General features: G+C 33.4%; 1 protein-coding gene across 1 annotated transcript; it reads right to left on the bottom strand.

The window, feature by feature from the left end:
* Positions 1-1,435: 1,435 nt before the first annotated feature.
* LOC120166283 (protein CONTINUOUS VASCULAR RING 1-like) lies at positions 1,436-16,895 on the bottom strand. Its single transcript, XM_039175579.1, has 8 exons — positions 16,562-16,895; positions 15,834-15,886; positions 15,058-15,167; positions 14,247-14,414; positions 14,024-14,121; positions 13,453-13,579; positions 13,098-13,193; positions 1,436-1,446 (listed from the first exon to the last, which is right to left on the bottom strand). Exons 1-7 carry the CDS (start codon positions 16,691-16,693, stop codon positions 13,099-13,101), a joined length of 783 nt encoding a protein of 260 aa, XP_039031510.1. The 5' UTR covers positions 16,694-16,895; the 3' UTR covers positions 1,436-1,446; position 13,098.
* Between the last annotated feature and the right edge of the window lie 301 nt (positions 16,896-17,196).

Genomic DNA, 17,196 nt, shown 5'->3' with positions numbered 1-17,196 from the left:
TTTCATAAGGACAACGTTATTCCACAATTCAACTATTATCATATAACTCTTTATTGGCTAACATTACTTGATCGGGTTAGTATACTGCACAATCTTATAAAATCTCTTTTACTTGTTAAACTTAGGTATCTCGATATACTACCCGTCGAGATCCTATTAACACTTTCCATACAAGGCCTCATTATCGGTTATCGAAGATATGATGACAATTCTTGACTTTTAACATTGATCTCTACACTTCTGCTTTGCGACTCTAATTCAATATTCATCTATGCTACCCTATTGATCCCTATTTTCCTTACAGTTCACGCACATGCCAAACACTGGACCGTGTATTTAAAGTAACTATGACTGAGAATCGATTACTTACTGAACGAACTAGCCATCTCTGGTCCTCCTATAGAACACGCAACACATACTCAAGTGGAACATATACTCCTAAACCTCAGTCATATCCTTGAATAGCCACTTAGATGATCTCTTTCGTGGAACCACTCAAGTGGATGATTCAATCAACAAACGTCTCCTTAGAGTCGATCCTCAACCTCATAAGAACCGATCAATAGTTCTCTATACCTCGAGACTCGTAACTCACCATTTTTCCCATAATACCCTTATTACATAAAATGAGATTCAAAACTGCTGCACTAAAACATGCATTCAGCTAACTTACTCCATGTGAATATAAGGGGCATTTCTGCCCAGTTAGTAATTGAAATTCCTTGGCACTAGCTGAGTTAAATCTTGATATTTTCTGGCAAACACGATGATTGCTATATTGGTCTAAGTAATTTGGATGTGCTTAGCACCCTCATGGAAATATCTGCCTCGAAGGTTGAACTTGGTGTTACTACAACTCTATATGATCGATCACATGAACCCTCAACTAACAATGCCAAAAACATCCTTATAGCCTCGCATATGACTTGACAGCCCATAGTGACGCTCTCCTCTAGTCTCAAAACTCTGAGGTACAAGCAACTCGACTACCGAGCCTGATCCAACCACTCGAAGAAGATCTAAGATAACCTTGTCTGCTAGTATAACATAAATAACTGAAATTGCTAAAAATATACTTGACATCCCATCTACATCAACAATATTCTTTCTAGGTCTCGTAGAATCTGAAAAATTGAAACACATGTAGTTAAAACAGAAATCAGGCTAAACTATTTAGATGCTTACTTACCGGAGCCACACACTGACTCCTCTCTAAACATACTCTCTACCCTACTAAGCTACTAGAATCACTCTTTAATTTAGGGTAGTCCCTCACAAAAGCTCTATTGATCCACCTTTAAAACACATCCTAAAGAGTCTTAGGCATTTTCCTCGATGCCTCATCCCACAATGCACATACTCCATATACGAAAACACTCCATCGGAACATTTCTTGCTTGCCCAAGTGGTGAAGTTAGCAATTTCCACTAAGACCCTACTTCAGGCCTCTAACTCGATAGATACGACTAAACTAATGTTACCCTCATTTGCTCATAAGGATCTCTAGCTCTCCTGGCCACTTGATTAAGACAGGTTTACTAATACCAAAGTCCCCCTATTCAGCCTATCGCTATCGTCTAGCTCATCCTTATTCTTATACCCCTTTCATGGTTTTAACCTATCATGTTAATTCAAAGAATACTCTAGGCGGGTGTTTCTCCATTTCACATGAATACTTATATGATGCCCTTCAAGGGACCTTCTTCACCTTAAGAACTCAATTGAAACCAATTCTAAAGTATATAAAGTTAACCAAAGAAAACCTCTCTTGTACTAAGCATCGTACAATCTCCTTAACCAGTTAGAAGGGCTACATATTCAAGATGTCTTTATATGCTTTGCTGATATATTGTCCCTACACTCACTTAGAGACAGATACCACGCATGTATCTCAGGATATAGGGATACCTCTACCAGTCGATAACGTCATATTTGAGCAACACAATGACACATTCAAGCCTATCCTCGAATGTAAGATGAAGCTACCTCAAAATTCTCATGGTTCCTCCCAACCCCTGATCGATTAGAATTGAGTCATTATCAGCTAAACCATATAATTTCAAGGTCTTAACCCACCTTAGCCCCTATACCAAATACTTTATCAATGTTATCATACTCAGTGCAGGCAGTTGAGCAATCGGTGCTTTATGAAAACATCCATTACCTCCTAGAGCGCGGAAGTAAATCCTTTAAAGAAGGTAATTTTAATGACGCTCACCAACATCGAAACCTTACGATCCTCTACCCTAGGTAGGAACTTATCGCTAAAGATTACCTGGATTAGTGACATGACTTTCCATCATGTCATCGAGACTACACTCGGAAACCAACACTATCACCACTTTCGTAAACACGGTCACAAAGAATAAATATCATCAGGATTCAAGTCTTAAAAGAGTACTTTCAGTATCTAGAGGCATGTATTCACTGACACCTTACTACATCCGAAAATTGGGTCCTAGAATTGACTCAACCTGACGCTATAATACCACTAAATGTAACACCCTAATCTGATCTGACCCGAAATCCAGAAGATTAGAATGTAACATGGAACCACCAAAGTGACTAACCATTTATTTAAAATCAATAACCATAACCATAATTTAAAATCATCAATTCAAATATAGTAATAAAATACTTTTTATAAAATCGAAGCTCCATGACACATAATTTAAATGAAATAATACAATTCAAGTTTACAAATCCTAAATACATAATTAAAGGTCATATGAATACACATGTCAACTATAAGTAACCAAACAGTACTCTGTGAGGATTACTGAAAGTCTTGCTATGACGGTGCTCCTCGAACGGCTTGATATATTAACATGCAAACAGAAACATGTAAACATTGAGCTTACAAAGCCCAATAGTATAATCGCTAATCCAGAATCGGATATGAATCTCATAAACATAATCATGCTAGAAGACATTCTAATAAGTAATAGGTACAATCATGATCTAATAAAGTGCTCTCTACCTAAGGCTCAATAATTTTACCTCTTTAGTGTTAGTTTCACGCTTCTCTTAGTCTCTATTAATGGTTTTGGCATGAGTAAACATATACTAAGTCTCCAACTTTAGTATCATCCTGCTATGCATCATCATGCAATACACAATGATACTACCCGATATCACAAAGACGTCAGGTACAATTATATAAACAATGGTAGGCATCATGGTGTAGTCGGAGGGTCACTTAGCATATCGGGGACTCCCACCCCTCAATCATACCAAAGGTACCCTAGATAACACTTGTGTCACTTAGAATCAAAATATTCATTTATAAAGGCCTTTATTGCCCAATACCTAGGATTCCTCCAGGTCATATAGTATCAGAGCCTAAGCCCTGCTAGTTTACTACTTAGAGTACTTGGAATGCCTTTGAGTCACACAACATCAGAGCATATTTCCTACTAGTAATTAAAGTGTCATTGCAATGGCTTGGACATATCCATATATTCTATACACACAAGACGGTTGTCACACTACTAAAGTAACACGAGTGTCCTTGTTATTCCCCGAGCATCACACAAAGACTAGTCTTATGAAATCTTACCTCATAAGGTTATTATGGTTATTACATGTGTAAAATTATTATCAAGTGGTTATCTTATCATTATTATTAATTACGAAACTAGTAGGTGAGGTCTTTAGCTCACTCTCTACTACCTTGTTCGTTCTCTCCTCTATAAGAGATTAATGGTACTTTAGTATTTTGTGCCTTTAAGGCAATTCGTAAACATTGCTACCCACTAGGTATATTATAAATAGCCCAAAAATTGATTCGAGTGTAGTTGTATTACCTTCAAATTTTGGATAGTGACCAAAACATAAAATTTTAAAGTATGGTGACCAAATTATAAAGTTAGAAAAGTTCAAGGACCAAAACAGTAATTTTAAAAAATTTAGGTAATCTAAACTCGTAAATAAATACTTCACACGTAAGTGTGGGGTTTCATGGGAATCAGATTTTGGATCTATAATTTATGTTAAAACCTATAAATTGTTAAAGATTGGTAAAAATTTGTTAAATCGGATCGAATAACAATTTTGGAAAAAAATTGAAGGTTATTAAATCAAGCTTAAAAATATTATTTAAACATGTTAAAATAATGGAAAATAATACGGATCATTGGATTTGAGAAATTATTGCCAATTTTAATTTGGATTGTTGGATGAAAAATGGCAAGATTTAAATTTTGGAAAGATTGCATAGGCAAAGTTGGAAAGGGTAAATTAACTGGTTCATGTTAGACTTTATAAAGATAATAAGGTTTATTTGGCTTGGTATTAAGGTAAATATCAAGTTTCATTAAGGGTAAAAAAATAGACATTTCTCATTAAATAAATATTATATTCATTTAAGCTTAAATAAATGCCAAATTAACATGAAATTAAAGGAATCTTTCATGAAACCAATCTATTTTCGGCTCCATTTCACGCTCCCCCATACCTAGGTAAGAGAAAATTAATTTTTCAATTTTGAAAAATATCTTTTGGATTTTAGATCGAGTTGTGAACTAGAAATTTGAAAAAAGCTATCATTTGGTACCATTATTGCATGCTAATTTGGTTTGTGTTCAAAGATCTCAAATTCTAGATTTTATGTTCATATTAGGGTTTCATGATTTGATGAAGTATTTAGATGTTTTTGAGGTTGTAGAATTATTTCCAAGCATGATTGATGAATAAAATCAAATATAAATGACTATATATGTTAATATAAGTTTTGGCCTAACCCTAGCTTATGGTAAAAGATGTGTTTTGATGAAATTAATTTATGGGTTTGATTGTAGAGGGCTTAAAATGTTGAATAGACGTTGATTTCATACTTGAATCAAGTGAAAATCATAACATTCACACCCCTAAAGCATTCAACCTTGTAGGAAATATTGGGGAAAAATTGTAGAAAGTTCTCATGGCTTATAACTGCTATTTGTAAGGTCCTACAAGCCTTACAAATTTTCGTAGGTCATTTTGTAATTTTTCAAAAGTTGGGAGACCATTTCGACAATTTTGAAAATTTATAGGATGATTGTGTAATTACTCAATAATTGATGTATATTGCTGAAATTTACTATTTGAGGGCTGAAATTGAAATTAAAATGTGAAATTAATCCATTTTGGGATATTGGCAAAGTTTAAATATAAAATGGTAAATATTGAGAAAGTTAGTGGCTTAAGTGGTAATTATGGTATTTTTGAGAGATTGGGCTGGAAATTTAATGTTGAAAATTTATTGGGCTTAGTTGGGCCTTGAATTGAAGGAAATCACGACAATAACCATAATGTGTAAAAAGTAAAATTTAAGATGAATTTTAGAAGAACTCGTAAATAATAATACTTTTGGGTATTATTATCATGTATAAAATGTTAGTAAGAGTAAAAACATGTCTTTTATATTTGTATGTGCTTGTAAGGATGCTTGTGTAGATCGTGATAAAAAATGTGATACAAACAAAGTTTAAGGCAAGGAAAAAGCCCAAGAGTAATCGAATATTAACAGTAAGGCATAATAGCGAGGCATACCATGTGAGTGCATTTATTATGTACTTATATGATATGAGGACGACTTACGATGAGTCAACCTCGAGTGTTTTTATTAAATATGTTTTGAATGTATTTTGATATATAAATATTTTCATAAAGTTTATGAAAATGATTTTACGGATGATTTTAGGGTATGAACTGCCCTAAAACGAATGGATGTGTTTCATACAAATTATCATTTATTGATGGTTTGGAATAAATGTTTAATATGCGCTTTAGATTTTAAAGCCTATTGTATGTACATTGAGAGTCATAGGTACAATTGTAATACCATAAATAAGGTGGTATTGTAGTATACTTTGTGTACCGAATCACTATGTATGTAATTGGCATACTTGGTGTATGATGGTGTTGTAATACCATAAATAAGGTGGTATTGTAGTAGTACTTTGTCTACTGAAACACTATGTATGTAATTGGCATACTTGGTGTATGATGGTAGTCGTACAGGATTACTACTCCAAAAATGGTTAGTATGGTGTTATTGTGTACCATAGTACCTATATGTCATTGTGGAACTTAGGTGCTCATTGTGTACCTTGCATTCTCATTTGTCATACATTGGGTTGTGAATAAATATTTTGAAATATTCTAATTGATAAGTATGCTAGGCATTCAAAATAATGTTTCGCAGGTTATTTGATGGAAACTTGGCTTATCAAGTCAATTTTATGTGTTAATATACTTTATACGATTAAACTCGTATTTTGATCTTTTATGAAATATTTATGTTTTAATATGCCTCATTTATTATATTATTCCTCACTAAGTGTATATTTAGTGTGTGATGATTTTCACGCGCAGGTAATAGCGTATGATCAAAGTGAGGGGTACAACCGACATCATCTGTCTAGGATTGCTTTATCAGTAATAATATGACATCTCTAGATGTTTATTTTGATATTACTAGTCGACATGTACTTAGATATTATATGATACTCTTATAGGACATATGGTATTTGGTCTGCAATACTATATTATATTCGAACTTAAACTACCATGTGATAAACTTAAATGATATTTTACATATTAGTAGTTAATTTTAAATATTACATTATTAAATCGTTTTATAAATAAATAAAAAATATTTTACTAGTTTTCAAGTACATAAATGTTTTAAAAGTCATGTGATATCTATGACTCGTGTACGAGAACGTATACGGGGAATGAGTGTTACAGTAGTTCATTAACAACGACTCTCTAGTCATTCTCATCGCACTTCTCATCGGTTCTCCCTTGAACTGGTAAGGAAACTTGCACAACTTTGATTATAGGTGTCCACGTAGTAGTCGTCTTCCACTATCACTCTAGTCGTGTCGTTCATCGTCTCACTTGATAGTGTATCTTTTAGAATGATCATTTATTCACAATTACTCAATACATGATCAGTTGAAGAAACTCGGAAGTGTTACACTTGATATGGTTACTTCAGTTGTAACCCACCCGTATGAGTATTTATGGGCCTCTTTAGCCATTTACGCTCCTCAAAGACTAAATGCTACCATTACGGATCATCATTCATTCTTTCAGGACTTAATGAGGTTAAAACTAACCATCTAAACTAGGAGTATCGATACTCTACTTGTAGTATGGATACCCTAGAGTCAAGTATCAATATCCTCATGAGTATCGGTACTAAAAATGCATTCAAATGCTGAAAAATAGGCCTTGTATCGATACTATTTACCCTGAGTATCGATACTGTATGGGCAATGTTGATACTCTCCCCAACAATATTGATAATACCTAATTTCACCCCCAAATCATCCAGTACCGATACTCTAACCCAAAGATATCTTATTTAAGCTCGAGAAAACACCTAAAATCACTCTAAAGGCCATAGTTTGGTTCTTAGTCATACGCTAAAGCTTTAGGAAGTTATTAAGGGTCTTAAAGTGTCATAAAAATGCTTTCTTTACATCAATTTCGTTATTTAAGTAAGAATTTAGCAAACCCCCCAAATATGTTCAAACACCTGAATTCCCAACAAGGCATCATGTTTAGGAGTTTCATAACACAATAAAGGATTAGAAATATACTACATTAGCTTAGAAATCCAAAATGAAGCTCATTTCTTCAACTAATCTTGTCTTTTTTTTTTCTCCATTTACATTTGAACACTCTAAACCTATTTTCTCTTGTAAAACAAGAAACCCAAGGCTTGAATCCTTAAAACAATGTTGATGGAAGGATTATGGACGAATTTGAAGTATGAGAAAGGCTCAAGAACTTATCTTTGAGCTAATGGAATTTTGAGAGGATGAAAGATGAAATGAATGATGAGGAAGAGAATATGAGATATAAAATCTTTCATCTTTAAAAATGGGCTAATTACACTTTTGATTATTCTCATCTTTCTATTATTCAAAAATCTTTTTTTATGGCTAATTGGGCCCAATTCTAAATCAATTAAGCCTAATGACTTAAATTATGAAATCCACAAGGTCCACATACCCCTTGAGTAACTCGAAATTACTAGCCCGAAATGTAGGATGTTACAACAGGTGATGGATAAAGCGTGGGCTTTGTAGTCTTGTCTAGGAGGAGTTTTGTGTATTGTTAGGCGAAGTGGAAACCTCACCTCCAGGTTAAGTGAAGATCAATTTGGATGATGCTTTCGAGTCTACTGGGCGTACAATGGCTGTAGGGGTTATTGCCTTAGATGTCGTTGACCAGGTACTTGATGGCTTGGCTACATCGTCATCAGGTTGTGTCGAAGCTGGGCTTTCGGAGATTCATGCTCTGAATGCAATACTTTTTTTGGAAAGTAAGTATCGGTGGACACATGTAACCTTTGAATCGGATTTAACGATTGTAGTCAGCAAGATATCTCGACCGGAGGAGGACTTGTCCATGTTGGGTTATCATCTTCGAGAAGCTCGTAGAATTTTGGATGCTAATTTGAATTACAAAGTGTGTTTTGTTCCTAGAGCTTGTAATATTGTGCCAGATACTTTGACTAAGTGGGTTCTCTGTTCTAGAAATGTCTTGTATTTTGAATCAGTTTGTCCCGAGATTATTACATCTACTGTATTCAATGATTTTTCTTCTGGTAATACAAATGTTAGGATTTTTGAAGCTCAATCTGAACAATCGAAAAATGTACAAGGGGGTGAAATGGCAAAAATTGTTTAGGGAGTAAGAAGAAAAAAATATAGACAATTTTGCACAACGATTTATAGTGGTTCGACTTCTCAACTAAGTCTATCTCCACTACCTTAGCTCCTCACTAAAGATTTTCCAACAAATTCACTAATTTGTTCTTTCTTTTCAAGGACAAAGAGATAACCTTTATAAACTCCCTAGTTTTTCAATTGGATAAACTAGAACCAATCCCCTTTACAAAAGGTAACAATAAGTAAACAATAAAACCTTTCAAAAGTAGGGTGTTTACAAAATAAAGCTCACAAAAACAAAATATTTACAAGAGAATATAAATAAAGAGTGAAAAGCTTTTCTCTTGTGTTTGATTGCTTGGATAGGTGTTCTAACCCTTTCTTCAAGTGTTTTGAACTTGTATTTATATGTTGGAATGAGTTTGTGGTCATTTCTAGCCGTTGGGAGTGATTTGGGAGCCGTTGGGGATGTTTTCTCTGCAAAATAAAACTTCTCAGTAAAGAGGGTATCAATACTCTTATAGGGAGTATCAGTACTACCTTTTCTATTTTTAAATAAAACTAGTTGTTACTAGCCTTTGGGCCTGATGATATCGATACTAAGCCTATGGTATCGATACTACTATGTAAAGTAGTATCGGTATCCCTTTGGGTATCGGTACCATTTTTTCATTCTGGAATTTGAGCAATGCTGGTAGTATCGGTACTACCTAGAGACTATCGATACTTCTCTTTCCTAAGGTATCAGTACCACATGAATAATATCAGTATTGTTCATATAGTATCGATATTGTAGGAATAATATCGGTACTTCATACGTGAAAACCAATTTTGTGCTCAAATTCACTTTTAATGGATTTTGAATTATTTTTGAAAACTTTGAAAAACTTTGAATAAATTCAATTCAAGTTCAAAAACATTTTGCCTTAAATTATTATATCAAAACATTAAAAAATTTGGTTCAACAATCTCTCCCTTTTTGATATAACAAAACATTTGACAAATTGTTTTTGGCAAAACTCCCTCTTAATAAAACATTTAATGAAAAAGATACCAATTGTTGGAAAATGTTCAGCTCCCTCTTTTTCATTAAAAAAAATTGAATTTTTCAAACCCATACTTCTCCCCCTTTTGTTATATAAAAAATAATCCAACTTTAAAGTTTAAAAATAACAATGGAGAGTAAGAGGTAAATTTTACATAAAAAATCATTTGAAAAATCAAAGCTCACCCTCAATAAATGCATTCCAAACAAAAATTAAACTTTAAGACCTTGATACTTAAAAAATTGAATTTCAACAAAGATTAACAAACATGTTAGTAGCACATGAAATTAAGTATATCCAAGTCTAATTTACTTTATGCAATACCAATTGTTGAAATTAAGTGCATAAGCATAAAGTTATCCAAAAATGTTATGCATTTGAAATATTTGATATCAATTGTTATAGAGATGTCATTTGCATTTTAAACCACATGCATAAACATTTAAATTTAGGTAAAAAAAATAAAATTGGTAAAATCAAAGCATTTGAAAAGTTGATAGCAATTGTTAGCAAGATATCTTTTGCATTTAAAACCAATTTTGACCAAAATTCATAATGATGAACTAAAAATTATGAAAAATCATTAAAACTTTAAAATGTTCATCATAACATATTTTCAACATATATGAGATGAAAAATATAAAATTATATAAAATCAAAACTCATGCATGTTTAAAACATAAATGAGCAATCAAATAATAAAAAATTAAAGAATTAAGCTTAGAGGTTATTCATTCCTTTTTCAAGTGTGGTTAGAGCATTTGAGTATCGTCACTTTCATCACCATTGCTCCCTCACACCTACAAGAGACATTTAAGTAGATTTTGGCATCCAAATTGCTTTGGATACTTGAACATTAGTTTCAATGCCCCTTGTTTCCTTAGGAACTCATACTTGTCTAATTTTAAAACGTTTTCTTTTCTTTAAAGGACAAGTATGTTCCTTGTGACCATGATAATGACAATGTGAGCATTTTGTCATTATGGAACTAGATGAATTATTTAAAATGATTTATTTTTCTTTCGTTAAGCATTCAAGCTTAACCTTTAAATCAAGGTATTCTTTTTCAAAATTTTCACTTTTTACTTTTAAAAGCTCTAAATCATTTTTCAAAATTTCATTTTTTTTTCAAAATCAATTTTTTCTTTCAAAAGAGAATCGTTTTCAACTTTAAATTTTGAAATCATTTATTGTATGTGGAGTTCATGGTCTCAAACTCCAAAAATAATTCATCGTATGCATCTTGTAACTCATTAAAAAGAATAAGAATTTGATTCACTTGAGTTAGAAGATACCTTGGGCTCTTCATGAGCCATTAAAGACACCACCTTTTGTTGGTTCTTCTTTCTTGTCTCCATGGATTTCTTCGAGCTTATTCCAAAGTTCCTTGGCATTCGAACAAGAAGGAACTTCTTCATAGATATCGAGACCGAAGGTATAAAACAACATGTGCATGGCCTTGGCATTTTGTTGAGCTTTCTTTCGTTATTGAGTACTCCACTCCTTATTCTTTGGAGAAGAGTAGTCGTTCTCGATCATCTCCCATGCATCAAGATCGTTAGATTGGATGAATAACTTCATTAATTTCTTCCAATGATGGTAGTTTGCTCCATTGAAATGTGGAGACTTGTTGATCGGTTGGGAGTCTTCCATGTAGAACGAGCCGGAGGTGAAATTCATCTTCTCGATTGCTTCGGGAATCGGTAGAGCTTCTTCAAGGATCGTCTCAAGGTTGTTAAACCTTTTAATGAGTAAAGCTTTGATACCAATTGTTAGGATTTTTGAAGATCAATCTGAACAACAGGAAAATGTACAAGGGGGTGAAATGACAAAAATTGATTAGAAAGTAAGGAGAAAGAAAAGATAGACAATTTTGCTCAGCGATTTATAGTTGTTCGACTTCTCAAATAAGTCTACCTCCACTACCTTATCTCCTCACTAAGGATTTTTCAACAAATTCACTAATTTATTCTTTCTTTTTCAATGACAAAGAGATAACCTTTACAAACTCTCTAGTTTTTCAATTGGCTAAAGTATAACTAATCCCCTTTACAAAAGGTAAAAAGAAATAAATAATAAAACCTCTCAAAGGTAGGGAGTTTACAAAAAAAAAGCTCACAAGAACAAAATATTTACAAAAGAATAGAAATAAAGAGTGAAAAACTCTTCTCTTATGTTTGACTGCTTGGATAAGTGTTCTAACTCTTCTTCAAGTGTCTTGAACTTGTATTTATATGTTGGAATGAGTTTGTGGCCGCTTCTATCCGTTGAGGATGTTTTCTCTGCAAAATAAATTTGCCCAGTACATAGGGTATCAGTACTCCTATAGGGAGTATCGGTACTACCTTTTTTATTTTTAAATAAAACTAGTTTTACTAGTCGCTAGGCCTGACGATATCGATACTAAGCCTATGGTATCGATACTACTATGTAAAGTAATATCGGTACCCCTTTGGGTATCGGTACCATTTTTACATTCTGAAATTTGAGCAATGTTGGTAGTATCGGTACTACTTAGAGAGTATCAATACTTCTCTTACCTAGGGTATCTGTACCACATAAACAATATCGATACTTCATACTATCGATACTAAGCCTATGTATCGATACTATTAAAGTAATATCGGTACCCCTTTGGGTATCGGTACCATTTTACATTCTGAAATTTGAGCAATGTTGGTAGTATCGGTACTACTTAGAGAGTATCAATACTTCTCTTACCTAGGGTATCTGTACCACATAAACAATATCGATACTTCATACGTGAAAATCAGTTTTGTGCACAAATTCACTTTTAATGAACTTTGAATTATTTTTGAAAACTTTGAAAAACTTTGAATAAATTCAATTAAAGTCCAAAAACAATTTGTCTTAAATTGTTATATCAAAAAATTATAAAATGTGATTCAACAACAAGGTATTAATACACTTTTTTTCTCCTTATAGGTCTTAGGAGTTTTTAATGAGGCTCATTTAAAAAAAAAGTTATTTATACTCAATTCGATAATTATGATTGAACCAAATTCAAAATTCTCTTTGATCGAACGGAATAATTTACAAACACAAATGTCTTGTTTAAGAACCCCATTTGGAATTTTACTATAATAACTGTGCTGTTCTAACAGTTGGAAGAAGAAACACAATACAACATCAAACCACCTACCAGGCAAGTGGCCCGTATTTTCGACCAAACTACATTTGAAGAGCAAAATGTTTTGCATTCTACGTGAACAAGCAACGTTACATGTGCCACCAGAATCAGGCACACAACTAACAAAATCTAAAATCTGATCCAGTATTGCCAACACGTCATCGTGCGGGTTCTCCAATGATTCGAATCTGAGATCAGAGAAGATAAAACTCTACAACTGCTACATTAAACCTTAGCTTCTGTCGGATCTACTTCTTTCGAGAGGCGAACGTGTGTCAAGTGTTGACAGGATCTGGGGCATGGACATCCCTCCGGACACGATGATTTCTGCAACGTAAGAATATGAATAATTTACAAAAGTACTTGTATCTGGCATCCGTGCCCAACACAGGTCTAAACATGAGTGTGGTGACGTAAACGTCCAAATCCATATCCATATCGGACATTCACACCCGAGCTCGGAAACATAGATTACCACTTCACAACAAGAGAAACCATCCTCAGGTGAAGTGGCAAATTCAAATCCCCTTCCTCGTTTAAGTAATTTTGCATGTGTATATAATAACAAAAGAAGTTAATCTCTCACCGATTCCTTCACGGACTGATAGATTTGGTCTGAAAACATCCTTAGTATTGACAAGGAATATATCGCCAATGTAAAGATGATTCGTGGGAACATAGACACAACATAGTTCTTCTTCACCGGATTCGCTCTGCATCCAAAATCAGAAGAATAAAAACAGCACTCTCGATATGATAGTCTGCTATGAAAGTGAAACAGTAGTCGAGATATCAAATTCCAGAGCTAACTATTTAAAAGAAAAGTAGATAATTAAAAGTCAAATATTTGATGCTGTATGCTAGTTCGGTTGAGTTTCAGTTGGGAACTCAAGTATCCTATTTTTTTATTTGCAACAAAAAAATCTCAATTTGAACTTAAGCTTGAGCAGAGATAGTCAAGTTTGAAACATGAGAATTTTTTATGCATGCGAATTGAGCTCATCGTTTACCAAGTAAATGAGCTTAACAAGCCTAATCAAGCAAACTGAAGTAGTTTGATTATTATATTGAATCAAGATCGATCATAAAAGAATAACTCAATCAAGCTAAGCTTCTAACAGTTTGAGCTTGACCGAGCTGGATTTCTTTGTATGCACCTGCAGAGTAAGAGATGAAGTGATGAACCCAAATGCATATTCACCAGCACGTGGATGCCTTATGATGGCTACTTCCTTGAAGGCCTGTGTGTTCTGATCTGAAACACAATAAATATACAGATCATAAAAAGTGATGTAGCAATATAGTATCATCACATGAATCAATTACAATAACATAACCAGCTAAGTTAATTTATTTCATGTGGAAGAAGAAGATAAAAACCTGGAGATATGGCAGAACTAATTTGCTTGGAAGCATTGTAGATATGTCGAACAAATGGCATCCGCTTGATAAACCACTCACCAAGGCTCAGGACAGATGCTCCCAACCAAGATGACATGAATACTCCAATCAAGAAGATGAATGTTAAAGAAGTTATAAATCCAAGACCTATCAAGGAAGCAGACATCAAGAAACCTGTTAGTTAACCAGAATACCAGATGGGATACTCTGGAAGGAGACACGATTAGTAAAAATGGACTGATATTAAGATACATCAGTTAAACTCGTAGATCATTTGCAAGGGCCTTCCGGAGAATCCATTCTAGCCGTTTTGCCATACATATCATGTTCAGCAAGATAACCTTTAAAGATAGTATATACCTAAAAGTGAAATCTCAAACAAGCACTTCGTCCTACACTAAAGTCCCTTGAACAAATGTATGTATTTCTTTGTTTCCATACCATGAAAATATGGTTCTATGGAAATTTCATGTGAATAATAACAGAAGAATTAATCTATTTCCTAAGAGCTAAAGATGATTGACAATAAAAGAAGATTCCTCCAGTCCAGAATATCATCCATGCTCTCACAATAAACCCTTCTATTGGCTAGAATTTCTAAAACGTCGCAGACACTACAATCCTCATCATCATAAACCTTCAGGAAAGATAGAAAAATGTTTACAAATTCAACGATCAAGGAGGAAGGGGGAAGGGGGAATAAAAGATTTGACAACAATGAACGAAATTCACATGTTTAGATGGAAAGGAGAAAGAAAGGTTTTTAGCTGCCAACTAATGAGATGCTTACCGAATATATCAATTCCAAGATGAACATAAATTGGAGAGAAAAAGCCATCCACAAAGTGAATAAACCACCATGTTATGTAGAACGTGACTGCTATAGGAAACAGAATAACGCTGCAAAAAAAAAGAATCAACAACTGCTACAACAGCAATGCAAAGGGCTATCAAAATTCTATAAGATATGATGCTATAAATATGAATATTCGCTACTGGAACCACAAATACTAAAACTAAAATTAATATAATAAAAGGTCAAAAAGTCATGATGGAAAGAATCCCATTTTGTAAGATCATATATAAATAGCAAAGGAAGTTCAAGACAGCCAACAATTTTAATAGAAGATAAATAGCATATCGTATTAATAGCTCCCAATTTTCTTCATCAAATTTAAAATCCAATTTTAAAAATTTGGATCTTATACATCAAAGGAAAAACAGTTTTGCATACGAGAATTCTTTTTGTTGGCAACGGTAATTATTTAGCTAAAAACATTTATCTGAAACACTGATTTTACTTGGCTATTCATGATACAACCAATTAATTTTAAGCATGTTAAAATGACATGATATGTCTCAACTATAGCCTACCTCGAACCGTGGATACATTTAAGTTTGATGTATTAGTGAAATCATTTTCAACCATGATCAATGATACAAGACATGAAGCTAAATTGGAACGTATCAATTTTTTCACAAGGAAATATAATACAGATTATAGTTACACAAAAATCCATCATGAGGCCATAAATTAGAGTATGGATATGAAAGAATGGCACTTACCATCCTGTCATGAACTTCTTAGAAGCCCAACTCCTAACAACTTTATAAAAGGTCTGCACAAAACAAGGCTTGTCAGGCATAGTTAAAAGCAATGTAAGCAGTCAATACACGAGTTCATAGACAAGAACAAGCATATAATTCTGATATAGGCAACAAACTGAAGACATTTTTTTCGACAGATTTCATTAGGAGTCATAACTATTTTCTTCAGGACTTCTCCCAATCCATCAACTCAGAAATATAATGTCATCAAGTCACATAAGCAGAAGGGTTACTTCAAATTTAAGCCTGCTACCCTAAACCTAAAATTTATTCAAGTGCATTAACAGAGGGATTCAATCATTCAATGCATCTATAAAAGTTATGGAATACTCAATGTTTTGAGCTTTAACAAGCTTCCCCCGGAATTTTAAGCTTGAAAAAACAAAGCGGATACATATGATAACCTCTAAAAGGAAAGGATCACTACCCCAAATGCAGGAAAAATATCCAGTTTCCATAACTCTTCTAGAATCAATATTTATCAATTAAAATCTAAAACCCGATCTGAAACATCCAACTACTCTCCGTTAGCAACAAATTTAACCAAACAAAACCTCGTTAAGCTCCATTAGTTAAAAAAAAATCGTGGTTACAATCTTAAAATTAGCAGCATGAACAGCTCAAGACCAAGTCAAACGAATCAAATAATAGTTTAAAGAGTAATTCTAAAATAAAAGGACATTAACCTCTTGACCGGCATGACGCGGGGAAGAGGAAGAAGACGGTTTGGAGGAATCATCACGGACGGAATCGGCGACTGGGATTAAAAGCTCAATATCTCTACTTTCCATTTCGATCGTCGATTTTTCATCTTCCATAACCACACACACAAAAAAAAACACTGCTACTAATCCCTTTCTCAAAGATCAAGAAACCCCTTAGCTGGCTTTCAATCTTTCTTCTCTCAAAGTCTCTGTTTATTGAAAAAGAAAGAAAATGAGAATTATCAGCAGATCAATTTTAGCATTTAAACTTCTTTAAGATGGTGGCTAAACACTGGAGATGGCTCTTTGAAATTTGTTCCCTTGCTTTTGGCTGCTTATTGCATTTCTTTTTATTTATATTTTACTTTAAATTTTTAAGTTATTTATAAGGCGAGTATTAGTCTGTTTCAACGGGTTTTTAATTGCGCAACTTATCAGAATTAGTTGGTTTGGTTTAAATTAATTAGTTTTAAAGAATGGAATTATTTTATTAGTTTGAAAGCTTACCAATTTATTTTAAATTTGATAATCGAGTAGATTGATTTTTTAAATTAATTTATTTTGATCAAATTTTAAATTAACCATTTAATTATTTTCATTATTTTTGTAATGATTAC

This window comes from Hibiscus syriacus, unplaced genomic scaffold, assembly GCF_006381635.1.
Source record: "Hibiscus syriacus cultivar Baekdansim isolate YM2019G1 unplaced genomic scaffold, ASM638163v2 tig00111634_pilon, whole genome shotgun sequence".
NCBI classification, from domain to species: domain Eukaryota; kingdom Viridiplantae; phylum Streptophyta; class Magnoliopsida; order Malvales; family Malvaceae; genus Hibiscus; species Hibiscus syriacus.
This window is presented reverse-complemented; position numbering and strand designations above follow the sequence as displayed.

Excerpts from the sequence above, each read along its gene's own strand:
- LOC120166283 (XM_039175579.1), bottom strand. The coding sequence starts at position 16,693 with ATGGAAGATGAAAAATCGACGATCGAAATGGAAAGTAGAGATATTGAG. Across the intron at positions 15,887-16,561 it reads CGCGTCATGCCGGTCAAGAG|ACCTTTTATAAAGTTGTTAG; the intron begins GTTAATGTCCTT and ends TGTTTTGTGCAG. Across the intron at positions 15,168-15,833 it reads AAGAAGTTCATGACAGGATG|CGTTATTCTGTTTCCTATAG; the intron begins GTAAGTGCCATT and ends TTTTTTTTGCAG.